The sequence below is a fragment of the Python bivittatus genome, unplaced genomic scaffold (assembly GCF_059951505.1).
Source record: "Python bivittatus isolate LINGU-HERP-01145 unplaced genomic scaffold, Pbiv_v1 ctg000020_np1212, whole genome shotgun sequence".
NCBI classification, from domain to species: domain Eukaryota; kingdom Metazoa; phylum Chordata; class Lepidosauria; order Squamata; family Pythonidae; genus Python; species Python bivittatus.
In genome coordinates this window covers 93,570,061-93,585,640 of record NW_028277030.1, presented here as the reverse complement: position 1 = coordinate 93,585,640, position 15,580 = coordinate 93,570,061, and the positions used below count along the sequence as shown (strand labels likewise).

Genomic DNA, 15,580 nt, shown 5'->3' with positions numbered 1-15,580 from the left:
TCCTGAGAGCTTGACAGTTTATTAACATGGCTGACCTCTCAGCCACATATAAAAAGTTACCATTAAACATAAATGCATACAGATCTTTTATTTTGCTATCCCTCAAATTAAACCACCTTATTTATTTATTTATTTATTTATTTATTTATTTATTTATTTGACTCTGGGTGGCTTACAATGACATTAAAACTATAAATATATATAAAATACATAATATATAGAATTAAAACAATACTACAAAAGGAAAATCCAAGAGGATGGAACATTGGGCCGGGGACAGCTGGCCACTATGGGGCTAGCCATCTCCCTGCTTGAGATACTCCCTCCCCGCCCCAGGCCAAGTGACAGAGCCATGTCTTCAAGGTCCTTTGGAAGGCCAGGAGTGAGGGGGCCAATCGCACCTCCGGGGGCAGAATGTTCCAAAGAGTGGGGGCTACCGCAGAGAAGGCCCACCTTCTGGACCCCGCTAGACGGAGTTCTTTTACTGAGGGGGTCCGAAGCATGCCCTCTCTGTGTGAACGGGTGGGACGGGTTGAAGTCATGGGGAGAGGCGGTCCCTTAGGTAACCTGGCCCCATGCCATGTAGGCCTTTAAAGGTAATAACCAACACCTTGAATTGGACCTGGAAGCAAACTGGTACCCAGTGCAGCTCGCGGAGCAATGGTGTTACATGGGCCCTTCTTGGGGCTCCAAAAATAGCCCGCGCGGGTGCATTCTGGACCAGCCGTAGCTTCTGGATACTCTTCAAGGTTAGCCCCATGTAGAGCGCATTGCAGTAGTCTATCTGGGAGATAACAAGGGCATGAGTGACTGTTCGAAGGGCATCCTGATCCAGGAAAGGGCATAACTGATGCACAACCCGAAATTGTGCAAAGGCCCTCCTTGCTACGGCTGCCACCTGCTCTTCAAGCAGGAGCCGTGAGTCTAGGAGAACCCCCAGATTACGCACTGGGTCTGTCTGGGGTAGTGCCACCCCATTGAGCACCAAAGATGACAAAGTCCCGGATACAGAGGAGCCATTAACCCATAGCCACTCTGTCTTACCAGTAACTATTTCCTTTAATTACTATGAAAGACATTTAATTTTCATTTCGTTTACTGAAAGTCAACCATACTTTGAAAATTTTTGAACCTGTGCTCTTCAGATACATTAGACCAACAGCCCCATAATTCTTAGTCAGCCCTGTGATTAGAAATGATAAGAGCTGTTGTCCCAGCACATCTGAAAGGCACAAGGTTGGGAAAAGTGGTTTTAACAGACAGTGTTTTGGTCTTCCTCAATTCTATCACACAAAGTATTCCAAGTAAGAAATGCCTTTTTTTCCCTCAGAAGAAAAAGATTATTTTTTAAAGATGATTTTAAAAAAAAGTTAGTAGTCTTATCAATTCACTATTGCCTCAAAATGCACCTTAATTTTTCCATCATGTAAGCAGTAAAGATCAGTGATGTAAAGGTTCATAGAACTATGCAGCACACATGGAGCATCTGTCTGCAACTCCTTCAATCAAACATGTTTTTCCCAGATCGTGATGGAGTTACTGAGGGCAGTCATGTGCTTCGGTCTCTGTGGCAACATCTGCCTTGTCAAACAGCATCCCCCCAAATATCTGGGTGGTCCTGACCCTATTAGCATTTTGTAAGGCTCTGAAGACCTGGCTGTTCCCCCAGGCATTAAGGCCAGGCTAGGCAAGCTCTGTTGTGGATGGGATTTTAAGACTGGAATGTATCATTTACCTCAGGCATCATGGGTTGTTTTTAATTGTTGGGGTTTTTAAATCTTTACATGCCACCCAGAGTCGCTTCTGTGATAGGTGACCATATAAATTATCTTGATTAATTAATTTCAGGAAAAGACACTGTGACTCCTGGTGGCCTCTATTCCATAGTGTCAGAATGCAGCATCAGAATGCTATATTTATGATGTAGGATCTATATACTCACTTTTTGACTTTGTGCAATGCCACCTATTAAGCATAATTAATTACTATTTTCCTCCATAATGCTTATCTTGCCACTTGATGCAAGTCTGACTTTCTTGGAAGCTCAGCTTGCCATTTGCAGAACTTTTCTCAAGACACCCACTGGGGACATACCTGTATTTGAACGCTTTTTGGGGTTTTTAAGACTTCGGCACCTGCCACTGACGGAGCTGCTATTCTCACTCATAGAGTCTTGTGCAGAGGAAGCACTTCCTGTCGCTTCGCTGTCTCTGATCATGCTTTCATATCCGCTGCTTCCTCCACTGTGGTAGAACAGAGCTGTTTTTCCCATGGCTGGAGGCAGTTCCCCACTCAGAACACTGCTGTTGTCACTTCCATGGCCGCTGCTACAGCGATGAGGCTTCCTAGGAGGTGTGATCTTGCTGTATGGTGAAGGCAGCAGGTGAACAGGTGGCTTTTTGTCCCCATGAATGCTGCTGCGTTCATCTGTGTCTGAGTTCCTGCACAGCTGCATTCCTCGGGTGCCAGTGCTTCCTTGCAGCAGTTCTGAAATCCTCCCATTAACAGCTCTGAGGGGCAATTTGGAAGAAAGACCAGAGCCCCGGTTCCTGCTAAGAGACTGAGTTGACCAGGACATGTTCTTTCCATTTGGAGGCAAACTTGAACTCTGTCCCACAGATTGAGGAAGAGACTTGGTTGAAAAGCTAAGGGTTTTGGTGGTAGAGGCAGCCAGACTTCGAGCCTTTGGACTTGCCAAAAGGAGCTTGCTCACTGCAGAGATCTTTGATTGACTGGCCTTCGGTGAAGCCCCTGCAGACTGGGAAAAGCCTGAGTTTGTTGGGGAGGACATTGCACTGCGGTTGAGGCCCCTGCTGGCTCTGGGCATGGTGGTGTCTTTCCCAATAGTCATCTTGGAGCTGACAGAGGATAAGCTTTCTGCCCTTTCCAAGGACAGGCACTCGTAATGACTCCCATTAGACCTTCCAAGAGAATTGGTTCTGCTAGCCAGCTGTTCCAGTTTTGCACTAAATAATTTACTGCTACTATTGCTCCCACTCTCCATACTGGAACCCTTTTGTTTCCCACTCAGTTCATCAGGAAAGCTAGCCAAAAAAGAGGGTGGTTGGCTGGAAGGGCTGCTGGTGCTACTGCTACAAGCACTGTGCTGGGGACTGGCTCTGTTCTTCTGGTCAAGGCTAGATTTCCTCACAGGAGGTAATGGTGGTGTTCCTTTGGGGCGGGTAAGAACACCGTGCTTGGGAGAAGCAATCTTCCTTTCCAAGCTAGCTTTCGATGTTTGGGATGACACAGAAGAGCTCATGCCACCATTCTCCTCTACATAATGATAGGAAACTGGGTCCAATTCCTCCAACTTGTTGGTCTTCTGGAATCCTCTGAGGCTGCCATTTTTCAAACTCTCAGTAGAATGAAGAGGGCTGTGGGTTGCAGAACTAGATAGTCCCACTTCACATTCATCCACAACCCTCCTTGGGTTTTCAGTTCCTGGTGAACTTGAAATCTCTCCGCTGCTGCTACTGAACCTATCAGCAGAGTTTTGTTTCTTATTTTGCTCAGGTAGTGTTTCAGCTTTGGAAGCACCATGTTCATTTTTTGCACTATCTTCCCTCTTTAGCCAAGGATCATCAAATTTTATGTCTTCTCTTGCACTGGATTCTTTTCCTTCATGAGGATGGGGAGTTTTGGCTGGTGATGATAATGCTGATATGGCCTCATGACTCTCTTGGGCCTTAAAGGAATTAACAGCAATACATGGGAATACTGTAATGTTGGTCTTCATTGGTATGAACCCTTCACAACTGCTTAGGCTTGTAGTGTTTGATATTGTCACTGTAGTCTTATCCAGGGGTGATATTTTACAGCTTCTGATGGGAGATAATTTATTAATACTTTTGTCAACCCCTTCTGGTGACACAAACATATCCTCAGTATGACGGTTTTGCTTGTCATATATGCAAACTGCACTATTATTCTGAACTGCTCTTGCAAGCTCAGAAATAGGAGCTTCTGCCATTGCTTCTCCATGACCATAGCATGCCTGTGCTACAAAACTGTGGCATGATTGTTCACCATCACTTCCAGTACTCATTTCACTCAGCCATGAGCTAATAGAGGAACGTCTACTTTCAGCTTCTTCGGCTTTGTCCACCAACCCCATTTTTGGAAGAGGCAGGAACTGGGTAATGCTTACCTCGGAAATAGGAGCTGTGCTGGAGTAGCACTCAAGGTCTTCACTAATACTGCTGATAATGCTAACTGGTCTAGACCCAGAGGCCAATGCCTGTACAGAACAATCACTGTTAAAGCTGATGATACTTGTTGGCCGTCCATTCTCCAAAACTCCACTAATGGTCAGTTCTTCAACTAGAGTAAATACCAGCTCATCCTCCCCATTAAGTTCTAATGGCTGCTGAACTGTGACCATAGTTGTACTCAAAATCTCCTTCTTTGACTCTGGAGAAAGAGTTTGTTGCTGCTGCTCTACATTGTCAATTGTCTCTCTGTAATCAATGTTGCTAGAAGAGAGTGACTTTTTCAGGATTTGAGGGCTCATTCCAATGGGAGGGGTGCGGATCTCGGACTGCATCAGAGATTCACTGGAAACCATACCCGAATCTTTGCTTAATGATGATGGTGGAGGTGCTGGGTTGGGCAATACCCCTTTCTGAGTATAAACTTTGCACCTCTGAGAAGGAGAAGCTGGTGGTTTGTAATCGGAGGCCTTTGAAAGGCTGGCAATACCAAGCCGTGGTGATCCCATGGGCCGTGGTTTGCTTTCTATGAAGCCAAAGCTATTAAGGCTTTCTTGACTGCTTTGCAGGTCTGTGCAGTGAGGTTGTTGGGAACGGTTAATCTGACTACTAAGGCTGCTTGTAACACTCCAAAGGGGCTGAGGAGTGGAAACCTCATTAAGCATCCTACTGTGAACAGGGGAGTGGGCTCCCTGGACTTTGCTGGCTGTAGCATTTAAATTTTCCTTGGCATCTTTATCAGGTTCCTGGCAGACCACCAGCTCATCTTCCCTGCTTGGCTCTGATGCACTACAGTGCTCTGCCTCTTGGCCTGATAAAGAACATTTAGTCACTGGGTCTGCATTAAACTGAACTGGTAGTTCTTCAAAAAGAAATCTGTCTGTCTCTTCACTGCCATCAATGCAGTCTAATCTCTCTTGGAGTTCTGCAAATGTGTTGCACTTCAAGCAATCTCTTTCAGAGGTGTCAGGGACTGTCTCATTCATTTCCTCCAACTTGCCTTCATTTTTAGTTTTCTGAAGAGCAGGAACTATAGGGACAAAATCAGGGGGGCCTTCATTATCAGTCAGCTCCTTGTCAGAAAGAGCTGTTCCATTAGGGCCAACATAAATGACAGTGTCACATGACTGTTCACTGCTAGAAGAATAATCTGGGTCACTTGACAAATGAAGAATTGGGAAGTCTGCATCAACAACATTCCGTGAATGGAAAGGTCTAAGTTGGGTTGGCCTCCTCATCCTCCCTTCTTCACAAGAGCTTTCTCCTCCAGAAGAACTTGATGTATACTAGAAATGAGAAGAGGAATGAAAAGTTAGAACTCCAAAAACGCTTTCCAGTACCAATGCATTCAAGTAAGTAGTGATATGTGTTCTAATTACTTGGAATGCCACCATGCAGGGAGTACCTCATTCAGGATCAATCTTTCCCAATCTGATGCTCTCCAAATGTGTTGGAATTACAATTCCCAAAATGCTCAGCTATAATGCTTGATGGGAATTTTGACAGTTCTAGACCTAACACATGCAGAGGGTACTAGGATGGGAAAGAGTGCAGTAATTTATCACAGTGAATTAGGGACTCTCTGATGTCATGGAGAAAATGGTGAAATCCTCACAGCACACAACTGCACAGACTGCTTGTGAGGTTTAAGCAGGTCCATGTGCTCATATACATGCAATGACCATATTGCTGTTTAGGGCTTTAGTAGCATCATGAGTAAAAAATAATTTTGAGTTGAAAAGAATACTAATCGATTTCAAGCATTTTAATTCTTTAATGGATTCTATACATACATTATAAAATTTGCTAATATTAGCATTTTTCAGATGACAAAATGAGGCTGAACAGCAGAAGCAACACAATCCTTCTTGGAAATCCATTTATGATTATCTCTTCAGCCAGTCTCACTATCCCTCAATACAGTGATATTACAGAGTCATAATGTTGTGCAGTCTTATTAAAAAAAAGGTGTTTGAGGCAATCAACCTAAATAACACTTACTAGATGATTCAATGAGACATATTTTTGACATGGTTGTATAAGACTGCAAAACCTGACAGAGTTTTGATAATGCTGAAAGATGACAGCAACTGAACTTGGTGTTCTCTGAAGCTTCCAATACTCCCGCACTATCCGCTTATCCAGAAGGGAGCCTCTGTTGGATCTCATTCAGTTTCATGAATGGAAGCATAGATCAATTTCTGCACAAGAGATTCTGAATCATAGTTGAAAGTGACTGAGGATTTTAAAATGTTATCTCTCTCTCTCTCACACACACACACACATTCTGTTAGATTGTAGGAGTACAGTTGCATGGAAAAGTTTAACCCCCTCCCCAATAAAATTGTATGTTTCAAGGAATTCTGAAGTGAACAGAAGCTGACATAATCTCTATATGATACTAAGTTAAATAAAACATCTTTCTGTGAATTTGAATGCTTATATACTATTTATGTGCAATTGTTGACAGATTCAAAATAAGAAAGAAGAGAATATGGCATGTGCAGAAGTTTGGACACTCTTTCAATTGACGCAATACTACTTTTTTATTGTAAGATTGTTAATAAGGCTTAAAAAGGTGATTGATTTGTTAGGCCTACAATTAGGCAGGTGAAGACACTTTCATAGGAGAAAAAATATCTTGATCTTTCTACCCTTAGATTATGGATTTTATTTTGCTTACTTTCAACAACCATAGAATCCTCAAGAGCTATCAGAGCATTTGAAAATGAAGATTTATTTATTTATTAAAATTCTCACCCGCCCATCTCCCCCCGATGGGGAAACTCTCACAACAAACATTAAAACACAAATATATATAAATACATAAAACATCAGTTAAAACCATTACTAAAAATAATTAATTAATTAATAATTAAGATAATTCACTGTTACAAAAAACTCTAAATGTTTCCAGCTAGCATTTCTAATTGTGAGAAACACTGATAAGAAATATTGGAACTGTTGAAATTAAGGCAACACCTGGAAGTTCAAAAAAAAAATCTCTGCTAGAACTGCCTCCAAACTGGTCAGATCTGCAAAACAGAACCCACAGATAGTGCAAATGACTTGCTGAAAAGTTTAGGTGACACTGAATCTGTAGTTGCACACAGATCCACAATACAGCATTTCTTAAACAGCAATGATCTGCATGGGAGAGTTATCAGAAGTAAACCTTTCTCTAACCATAATTATGAAAGTAATAATTTATTTATTTGGCTTAGATGCCACCCAACTCCACTCAATTCTGGGCTAAAGAACGCAAAAGAAAAACTTGATAAACCTGAAATGTTTTGAAACAAAGTAGTTTGATTGATAAAACAAAAATTAAACTATTTTGATACAATGACAGAAGACATATCTGAAGAAAAAAAGTGAAGCATTTGAAGAAAATTACACCTTGCTAACTGTATGGGGATGGCTTTGTTATGGTTTAGGATTGCGTGGGAGCCAGTGACATAGGAGATATTGTGGTGAAAGGAACAATGGATTCAATTAAATATAATTACATTAAATTAAATATAATTAAATATCAACACATCCTAGAAACTGATGCCCCTCAGTCACTGAAGAAATTGAATCTGAAAAGAAGCTGGATATTTCAACAAGACAATGATCTGATTCCATTCTGCAAAATCAGCCATAACATACTTGCTGGAGAGAAAGATAACCATTTTGGAATGGCCTTCACAGTCCCCAGACTTAAATAAGATTAAAAAACTATGAAAAGATATCATACACAGAGTGCATGCAGGGATACCTAAGAGTATTTCTGAGCTAGAAGAGTTCTTCAAGGAGGAAACATTAAAAAAAAAAAAAAACCCAAAGAAAGAATAGAAAACCTGTTTGCTGGGTCAGAAACTGTTTGGAAGTTGTTATTTCCGCTAAAGAAGGTGCTACAAAGTATTAACTGGAAGAATGTCCAAACTTCTACACCTGCCATATTAACTTTTTCCTTATTTTGAATCTGTAAACAACTGCATATAAATAATAAGTATGCGTTTACAATTACCTGCCAATTTTCAATGGTAAACAACAATGTAAAAAGTATTTCAACAAGCCTTAACACATCTGTTTAAGATTTTTAAAAATCTCAACCCCCCAAATTGAAAAAAAGCATTGAAAATTTTGGCTGTGATGCCTTTCTTGTTGTCATCATGTCATTTCACTGCCCCCCTACCCCTCAGTTGCTAAAACAACAACCTTTTTAAAAAGTAGCATTGAGAAGTGGGCCCAATAAACATTAAGGTCACAACTTCTCAGTAACTATCTTCATCTTGCAAATGTTTATTTCTGCAAACGATTTTACAGTGTTAAGATCAGACACTGAGCTTAACTCACATGCTAACTGAAGATATTGGCTTCAAATGCCCTGACAAGCTTGTACTTGAAAAAGTAATGGAGAAAATTACAGGGAAATTAACACTGATGTCACACACAACAGCCTATTATTTTGCAGAGGTTTCTTTCTGTGAACAGTCTGTTGGGTAGCAATAATTGTGGAATCTGTTCATTGATCTCAACTAATTGATTTAACAATCCTCAGGCCATTAATGTGAATTATGATAAAGAAACTGAATTTTAAGCAGCTCTCAGTGCTAGTGATATTCTAAGAAAAGAACACGAGTTTTCTGCCATGTATGTGGCTGTTAAAAACACTGCATCATTCACTGAGTACAAAACATATGATTCCCCCCTCCTTTCCACACGCAGTCTTAAATGTACTGCCATGCACTCAAACACCATGAATATTGATTTCTGTAGAGATGGCACTCCATATATTTACGAGCTTGGGCTGCTTTGCTTTTTCCAGTGAATGACAACCAAAGACTGTCCTTACCTTAGTTTTCTTTTTCTTCATTCTTAAAACCCTGGATGCAATCTGGATAGTAGAAAGGGTTTCAGCATAGTTTCCTGCAGCTGCTGAAATGTGAGCTATCATGGTGGTACGGCAGTTCATGTTCCCAAGGGACTCTCGGAGCAACATGGTCAGCTTGCTGTCTCTGCAAAATAAAAAGAATTAAGGCTGCATTAGTGAGCTATGTTTCACTAGCACTGTCAGGATAAGACTCCAGGTTTTCGCAAGATTCCATCCTTTTAATGGAATGCTAATGAGCACTGTTCTTCAGGATTCTAGTGTACTGCCTCTCCAGTTGAACAAGTTGGTAAATGATTATGGTGAGAAGAGCTTCTCTTTTTGTATTTTTTCCTGCTACTGCCTTCAACACGGGAGACTGACTTGTGGAAAACCAGAGTTCCAAGGGAAAATTCTACGGCATTAAAAAAAGATTGGTTCTTGCCATTTATGTTTCTGCCACTTTGTGTAAACAAAATGGGCTCAGTTTTAAAATTCTAATGTCCTGCCACCCTTTTTCTTGGACACTCTGTGATGATAATTAGACCTGGAAATGGTACTGCATAACAATGGCTTTGGCAATGAAGAACCTGGGTAAATCAGAATGCAATCAGTTTATTCCTATGTGCAAATGCGAACTGTCAAAAATTAAGCAAAAGCGAGAAAAAGACAGACAGACAGACAGGCAGGCAGACAGACCTCACTGCTGTTAGCAGTACCTAAGACAATTCAGAAGTAAAATAGTCCCTATGTGCATTTGTTGGTGATGAGAAGCATTAATTCAGAGCTACTAATGTGAACATCCACTGGGAGCTGCTTCTGTGAGAGCCCTGCTAAAATGGATAGGAACCGAGCAGGAGAAATGTGTGGTTCACTTAAAACTATACCCGTTATTTCTTAATGAGATTCCACTCCTCCTGAAATGCCAAACAGCCCCTCTTCAAATGGTAATGACATCTACCCCTCACAGATTAGTCAGACTGCCTTGCTTGTCTGCTAAGGAATACATATATAGCTGCTGCACAGTGTGTGTGTGTGTATGCATGCATGTATTTTGTGTGTATACACACACACACACACACACACACAGCCATTTGCAAGGATTCAGAATCACTGACTGATTCTTTCCTTTCCTTTAAAATTGCAAGAAAGCTGCAATTCCTCCTCTCCCCCACCCCCCACACTTGAATATGTACACCAGGAATGAAAGTAATTCTTGTGGGCATAGTGTGGCGATGAAATCTAAAAGATCCTGCCACCAATTCGGTCAGCACACTATCTTTTATAAAATGCATGCTCATAAAATGGAATTTGTTTTGTGTGGAGTTTGCGGTGGCCTTTTAGCACAAAAATGAGTTGGGGAGAGGTGCTTCCAGACAAGACTTCGAATACATGCAGCTGCTCCATCACGTTATAGAAGTTCCCCTGGTGAATCTGTCCCTGATGGCGCTCTTCAGGGCACAGGGCTTCCCCCCAAATTATGCCTACCTCAGCAAATACACAGAGATAAATTTAATAGATCCACAATGCATTTAAAATCACTTCCTTCAAGGGTTACTTTCTGCTGGAGATGTAACCCATATAGTTTGGGCATCCCCTATTATTGTTTGTATTTGGGATTCTTTAATAGGATTAATACACCTATCTGTACAGCAGTATGTTACAGGTGCATATAGCGCCAATATTTGAAATCTATAAAAAATCATGGATTTTTCAATTGTGGGAGCCAACTAAATGAATTATAAAATCTACACCTCATTTGAAACAATGGCATGTTTATATGTGTCATTTAACATCTGAATTAGAGTTGGGTAGTTTTTTTTTTAAACAAAGGATCAAGGAAAAAGACTTTCCAAGTAATACGGTTAAACTTTTTAGAGCTGTTGTAAAATTGTAAACAAAATTTCCAGGTCTTTCTCCCTCTTTTTTCCCTTTTTGACAGTATCATGCTTGTTACTTTTGAACCTATACTAATACTTCAGTTCAACACTATACTGTGTTGTATGTGGGTATGTTTTTCTTTTGCTAATTAATTTAGCCTATTAATTTTTAACGCATGTTTATATGTACACATGGAAAAAATAAATTTAAAAAGCTTGATTGTTTTGTTTATGAAAATAAAGGCACAAAGAGTGATGAGAGTTTTTGAATTTGGGTGAAACATTTATTTAGTACAGGTAGACCTTGTTTAGCGACTGACTTGTTTAGTGACTGTTTGCAGTTATGATGGTGATGAAAAAGTAACTTTGCGACCAGTCCTTGTGTTTACAACCTTCGCAGATTTGTAAAGCAAAGGAAAGCTGAAGTAAGATCATAAGCACAGTCACAGTTTCACTTAGCAACCGCTTTGCTTAATGACCATGTTGCCGATCCTAATTGTGGTCCCTAAATGAGGACTACTGTAGGGTCAAAAGTAGATTTTGGGGGAGAAATGGATATGGAAGAAAAGGAAAGTTTCAAAAAGAAAATAGTGTGAAAGAATGACTACAGGAAAAAAAGTACAAGTCCTAAATGTAAAAATATTAAAATATAATTTTCAACATGAAACTGAATACAAGGAAACAAGGAATTTGCATGGAACAAAAGGAAAAGAACTATGCTACAAAAGTGTGTGGAGTTATGTTAATAGGAGGTATGAAAAAGGATGTTCGATGAAATATTGAAGCAAAAGATGCTGTGGGTGAGAAAAAAATGTGTAAAAAATTGCAACAGAAATTCATAATTCCATTACCTTGAAGTTAGACTATTGCAACATGCTTTACCTGGGGACTGAACAAAATGCAGTGGCCTAACTTCTAATAAAAAAAGTAGGTTAGGCAGCGTTACAGTTATGTTGAGGCTACAGCACTGATTACCAATAGGCTTCCAGGCCAAATTCAAAGTGCTGGTTTAACCTTCATGGCTTGGCATCTGTGTACTTGGAGGATCACCAGAATCAACACACCCTAATGGGGCTGCTCAAACTCCCCACTAAAAGTGAGATTTAAGAGGTGGAAAGCCAGAGGTGTGTCTTCACAGGGCTGGCCCCTATATAATGAAATACACAGTGAAAACTGCTTTGTTCTGCCATGATAAGCAAGGCAATATAAAAACGTTTAAATATCCATATCTGCAAAAATGAGGATAACAAATTACATAATGTGTATACGGAGAAAAATAATGTTTGGAGTTGATTCTCCAAAAGATAGAAGTGAGAAGTATGAATAATAAAAGACAATGTATGAAACAGGATATGGGCACAGTGGAAGCCATATTTCCTTTTCTTTTCTTTTCCTTTTCTTGTCTCCTACCTTTACTTTCTTTCTTATTTTTCTATTTTTTGCATAACGTTGCTTATTCTGAAAAGGAATAGCATGATGAGAATGTAGCTAAGTATGTATATAAACTGGCAGACTAACCGAATGACATGTAAATATAAATTTACATGAGTAGATGTTCAATCTGAACAACTATGAGAAAAAAAATCCCAATCCTTTAAGATCTGTTTTCAAACAATACCACAAGTTACTTGACCTTATAAACAAAGCCATATTATAAGTATCAAAAAACTTATTCATAAAGTCTATTCTATTTCTATGAAACCATTCCATTTTTTATAGTTGTTTATGATACTTGGATACAATTATACTTTTGTAGAAGTGTTAGTTGGAATAGTCTTCTCTCATTAAATTTAATAACTTCCTGGAAAAAATATAATGAATATTTCCTCTTTTTATTTAACACAATCCTTGTGTAGCTAATGAACATTCTTCTTATTTCTAAAGAAGTCTCTTTACCACATTAAATCTTTATTTCAAGGATGTATTTCTATGCTTTTGCACTGAAAATCTTTTAAGCTATCTGTAGCCTTGATTCTAAATATATCATATGGAAGTCCATTAAATGCCTGGGAAGTTGCGGAAATATATTACAGCAAGGCCGCACATTGCTCTGAATTGCTCTTTGTCCTTTAGGTACCATTTAAATTGTTGGTTTTAATCTCTCAAGTACGTAGTTGGCCAGTTTGCACATAATGATAATCTCTCAAGTGCATTTAATGAGGTAGTAAACAATGATCAGTCGCGCCAGCTCTTCTGTCCATGACAGCAAATAAATAATCAGGAAACTCTGTGGTTTGTTTAGCATTACAAGCAATCCAGGTTCCCTGACTTACTCTGTCACAACTGCAATGCATGAATAGGATTTCTAGCATTGTTTTGTTTAGCTGCTCCCACTGGGAGAGGAAACCAAGTAGGAGCAATCAAACAGCATGCATTAAAACACTTGCTAAATAATTGTATTTATTAAGAACTACATCTAATGGGATATACTCCTTCATAAATCTGATTTCTACAGTTTCACTAGTTCATCTGTTGTTTCTAAAAAGCACTGCCAGAAAAGTAGCAGGAACCAGTTCCATCTCTGCTGTTATTGGTAGAGACTAGGGAAGGGAAGAACAAGATGGGGGCAAGAACGAACCAGTTTATTTATGCAGATGCTCAGAGGCAAACGCTTGGCTTGAGTCACTGATGTATCTACTTAGACAGGATGACGCATCCACATTAAGAAGGGATCGGGAATGGCCAGTTACAAACATAGTAATTGATTAAGGCTGCTCTTGGTTGCTTATTTGCCTAGTAGGTAAGTCTGCTGCTTTTTAAAAATACTTGCTTTTCAATGAGAAAGTGGGGTCCATATACGGCCACTGAAAAAAGAAAACAGATGAGGAAGCATCACACTGCAGGGTCTTATGCAGATGGGGAACCGTGCTACCAACATGAGAAAATTGCAGCCAAGTTCAATTTATGCTTGCTTGCTCCTGCCTGCTTTCCTTCCTTCCTTCCACTTTGTATGGCTACCCATTTCAACCAGTGACTCTGGGTGGCAAACAAAATTCAAAAGAAAATAAAAACAATTACAATAATACAAACATTAAAATACACAGTTTAACTCTAAGCAGAGAGAGGGGGAGGGCGGAATTGCTATGTACTCTCAGGCTAGGACCAAGTTTTACTTTCCAAGCAGGACAGTGGTTCACTTAAATACAATAAAAGAGAAAGTCATAAATCCAAGTCACATCCACTACCATAAAGGAAAATAGGAAGGGGACTTTGATACTATTTGTTTATCCTTCATTCAAAACTAGCACAAAAAATGGGGGGGGAGGGGAATTATAAACACACTCAAATAATTATACCCGTAGGATTACTTCCATGTAATACCTAGCTTCCCTTTGCCAACTTATATAAAACCAATTCTGAAATTTTTACTTCAAATTTGTGTAAGTGATACATTTGTAGGTGTGTATATGTGTGTGTATGTACACATACACATATACATACATACATACATACATGCAGTGAATGTAAGATGACCTTCAGTTCATTGGTCATCTGGAGGGAAAAAAAAATCTCCCTATTGGATAAATGCAATAACAATTTATAGAACTAAAAACAATTGGCTAAAAACACATCTTCCTTCCAGGTAAATACAGTATAGAGTTTAGATTAGCAACTATATTAACACTTATGGATATAATGAAAAGTTACAGAATTACTTCTTAACTAAGTATTTGTTTCTGAAAAGAAAGACTGAAGATATTGCTAAAACAAACCATATTGCTAACTCCAATGGATATGTTCGTCACCTGACTGCCCCTTTCTCATCATGTTTAAACTAAGTATTTACTACAAAGTTTGGAAGTTCTGCAGAAGTGTCCAGTGCTCTGTGCTGATTTCATCTATTCTCAGCTTCCTACGGGTATAATTATTCAGCCCTACCACAGTACTTGATAGTCTGTGATGTAAACAAAAGTCTAATAAGATGACAATAAAGCAACTGTACTCATTTTGCTGCTGACTCGACTTAGCTTTGAATCCAGAAATGCAAAGATAAAAGTTTGGCATGCAGGCTTAGTGCATTCTCTGTTCATCAAGAAATACTGCAATATCAAATTCTGTATAACAGTAACCACCATTCCAAGCATAGCATGTATGGAAATTATTAACTTTGGTACAGAAATCAATACCAAGCCTTTTATTTGCTCACACTTCCCTCAAAGTGAAACATCAAATGACAGAGCAAAAGGGCAACAACAGATTACATTTAGGTCTCCAGGGAATATGGAGCCATCATCAGAAAAGCAGTGTGGCCTTTCTACAGACTACACATGATGGATGTGCTTCGTTCATAAACCCTCTTTGCATTACACGGAAATCCATCCTGGCTGTTGGAATGCAACAAATTAATCGGACTGCCCTCATAAAGAACAGGTGATTTTATTTTTAGCTACACTGCCTCCACCCAAACTAACTCATTCTTCTCTAACTTTATCTTGGTGATTCCTTCCACTTGCTAGAGGCTACAGTCAGCTGGCTCCCTTCTTATCCTGTCTAAATCTGGCTTCCAAGAAGAAGCATGCAAAGGGAAATGTTGCTAATCACACAATTTGTGAACTCTTTGTATTTTATATTCAGGTCCAGTCCTACCTATGCTGTGCTTTTCTATAAGATATACTAATAATGGAGCGCTTTGT

The 15,580-nt window shown here is 39.5% G+C and overlaps 1 protein-coding gene and 1 long non-coding RNA gene across 4 annotated transcripts in view; one reads left to right on the top strand and one right to left on the bottom strand.

Annotated features, from left to right (window-relative positions):
* KIF26B (kinesin family member 26B) overlaps positions 1-15,580 on the bottom strand; it is a 319,536-nt gene that overhangs the window by 24,561 nt on the left and 279,395 nt on the right. For all 3 annotated transcript variants that reach the window (XM_088144230.1, XM_088144220.1, XM_088144224.1), the window contains 2 exons: positions 9,052-9,214; positions 2,095-5,497 (listed from right to left, as the gene is read on the bottom strand). In XM_088144230.1, coding sequence (XP_088000356.1) covers positions 2,095-5,497; positions 9,052-9,214 — 3,566 coding nt within the window. The remainder of the gene's footprint in view (positions 1-2,094; positions 5,498-9,051; positions 9,215-15,580) is intronic.
* Positions 15,133-15,580, top strand: part of LOC148217130 (uncharacterized) — a 41,301-nt gene continuing 40,853 nt past the window's right edge. The window contains exon 1 of the long non-coding RNA XR_015796700.1: positions 15,133-15,317. This is a non-coding gene — a long non-coding RNA (uncharacterized LOC148217130). The remainder of the gene's footprint in view (positions 15,318-15,580) is intronic.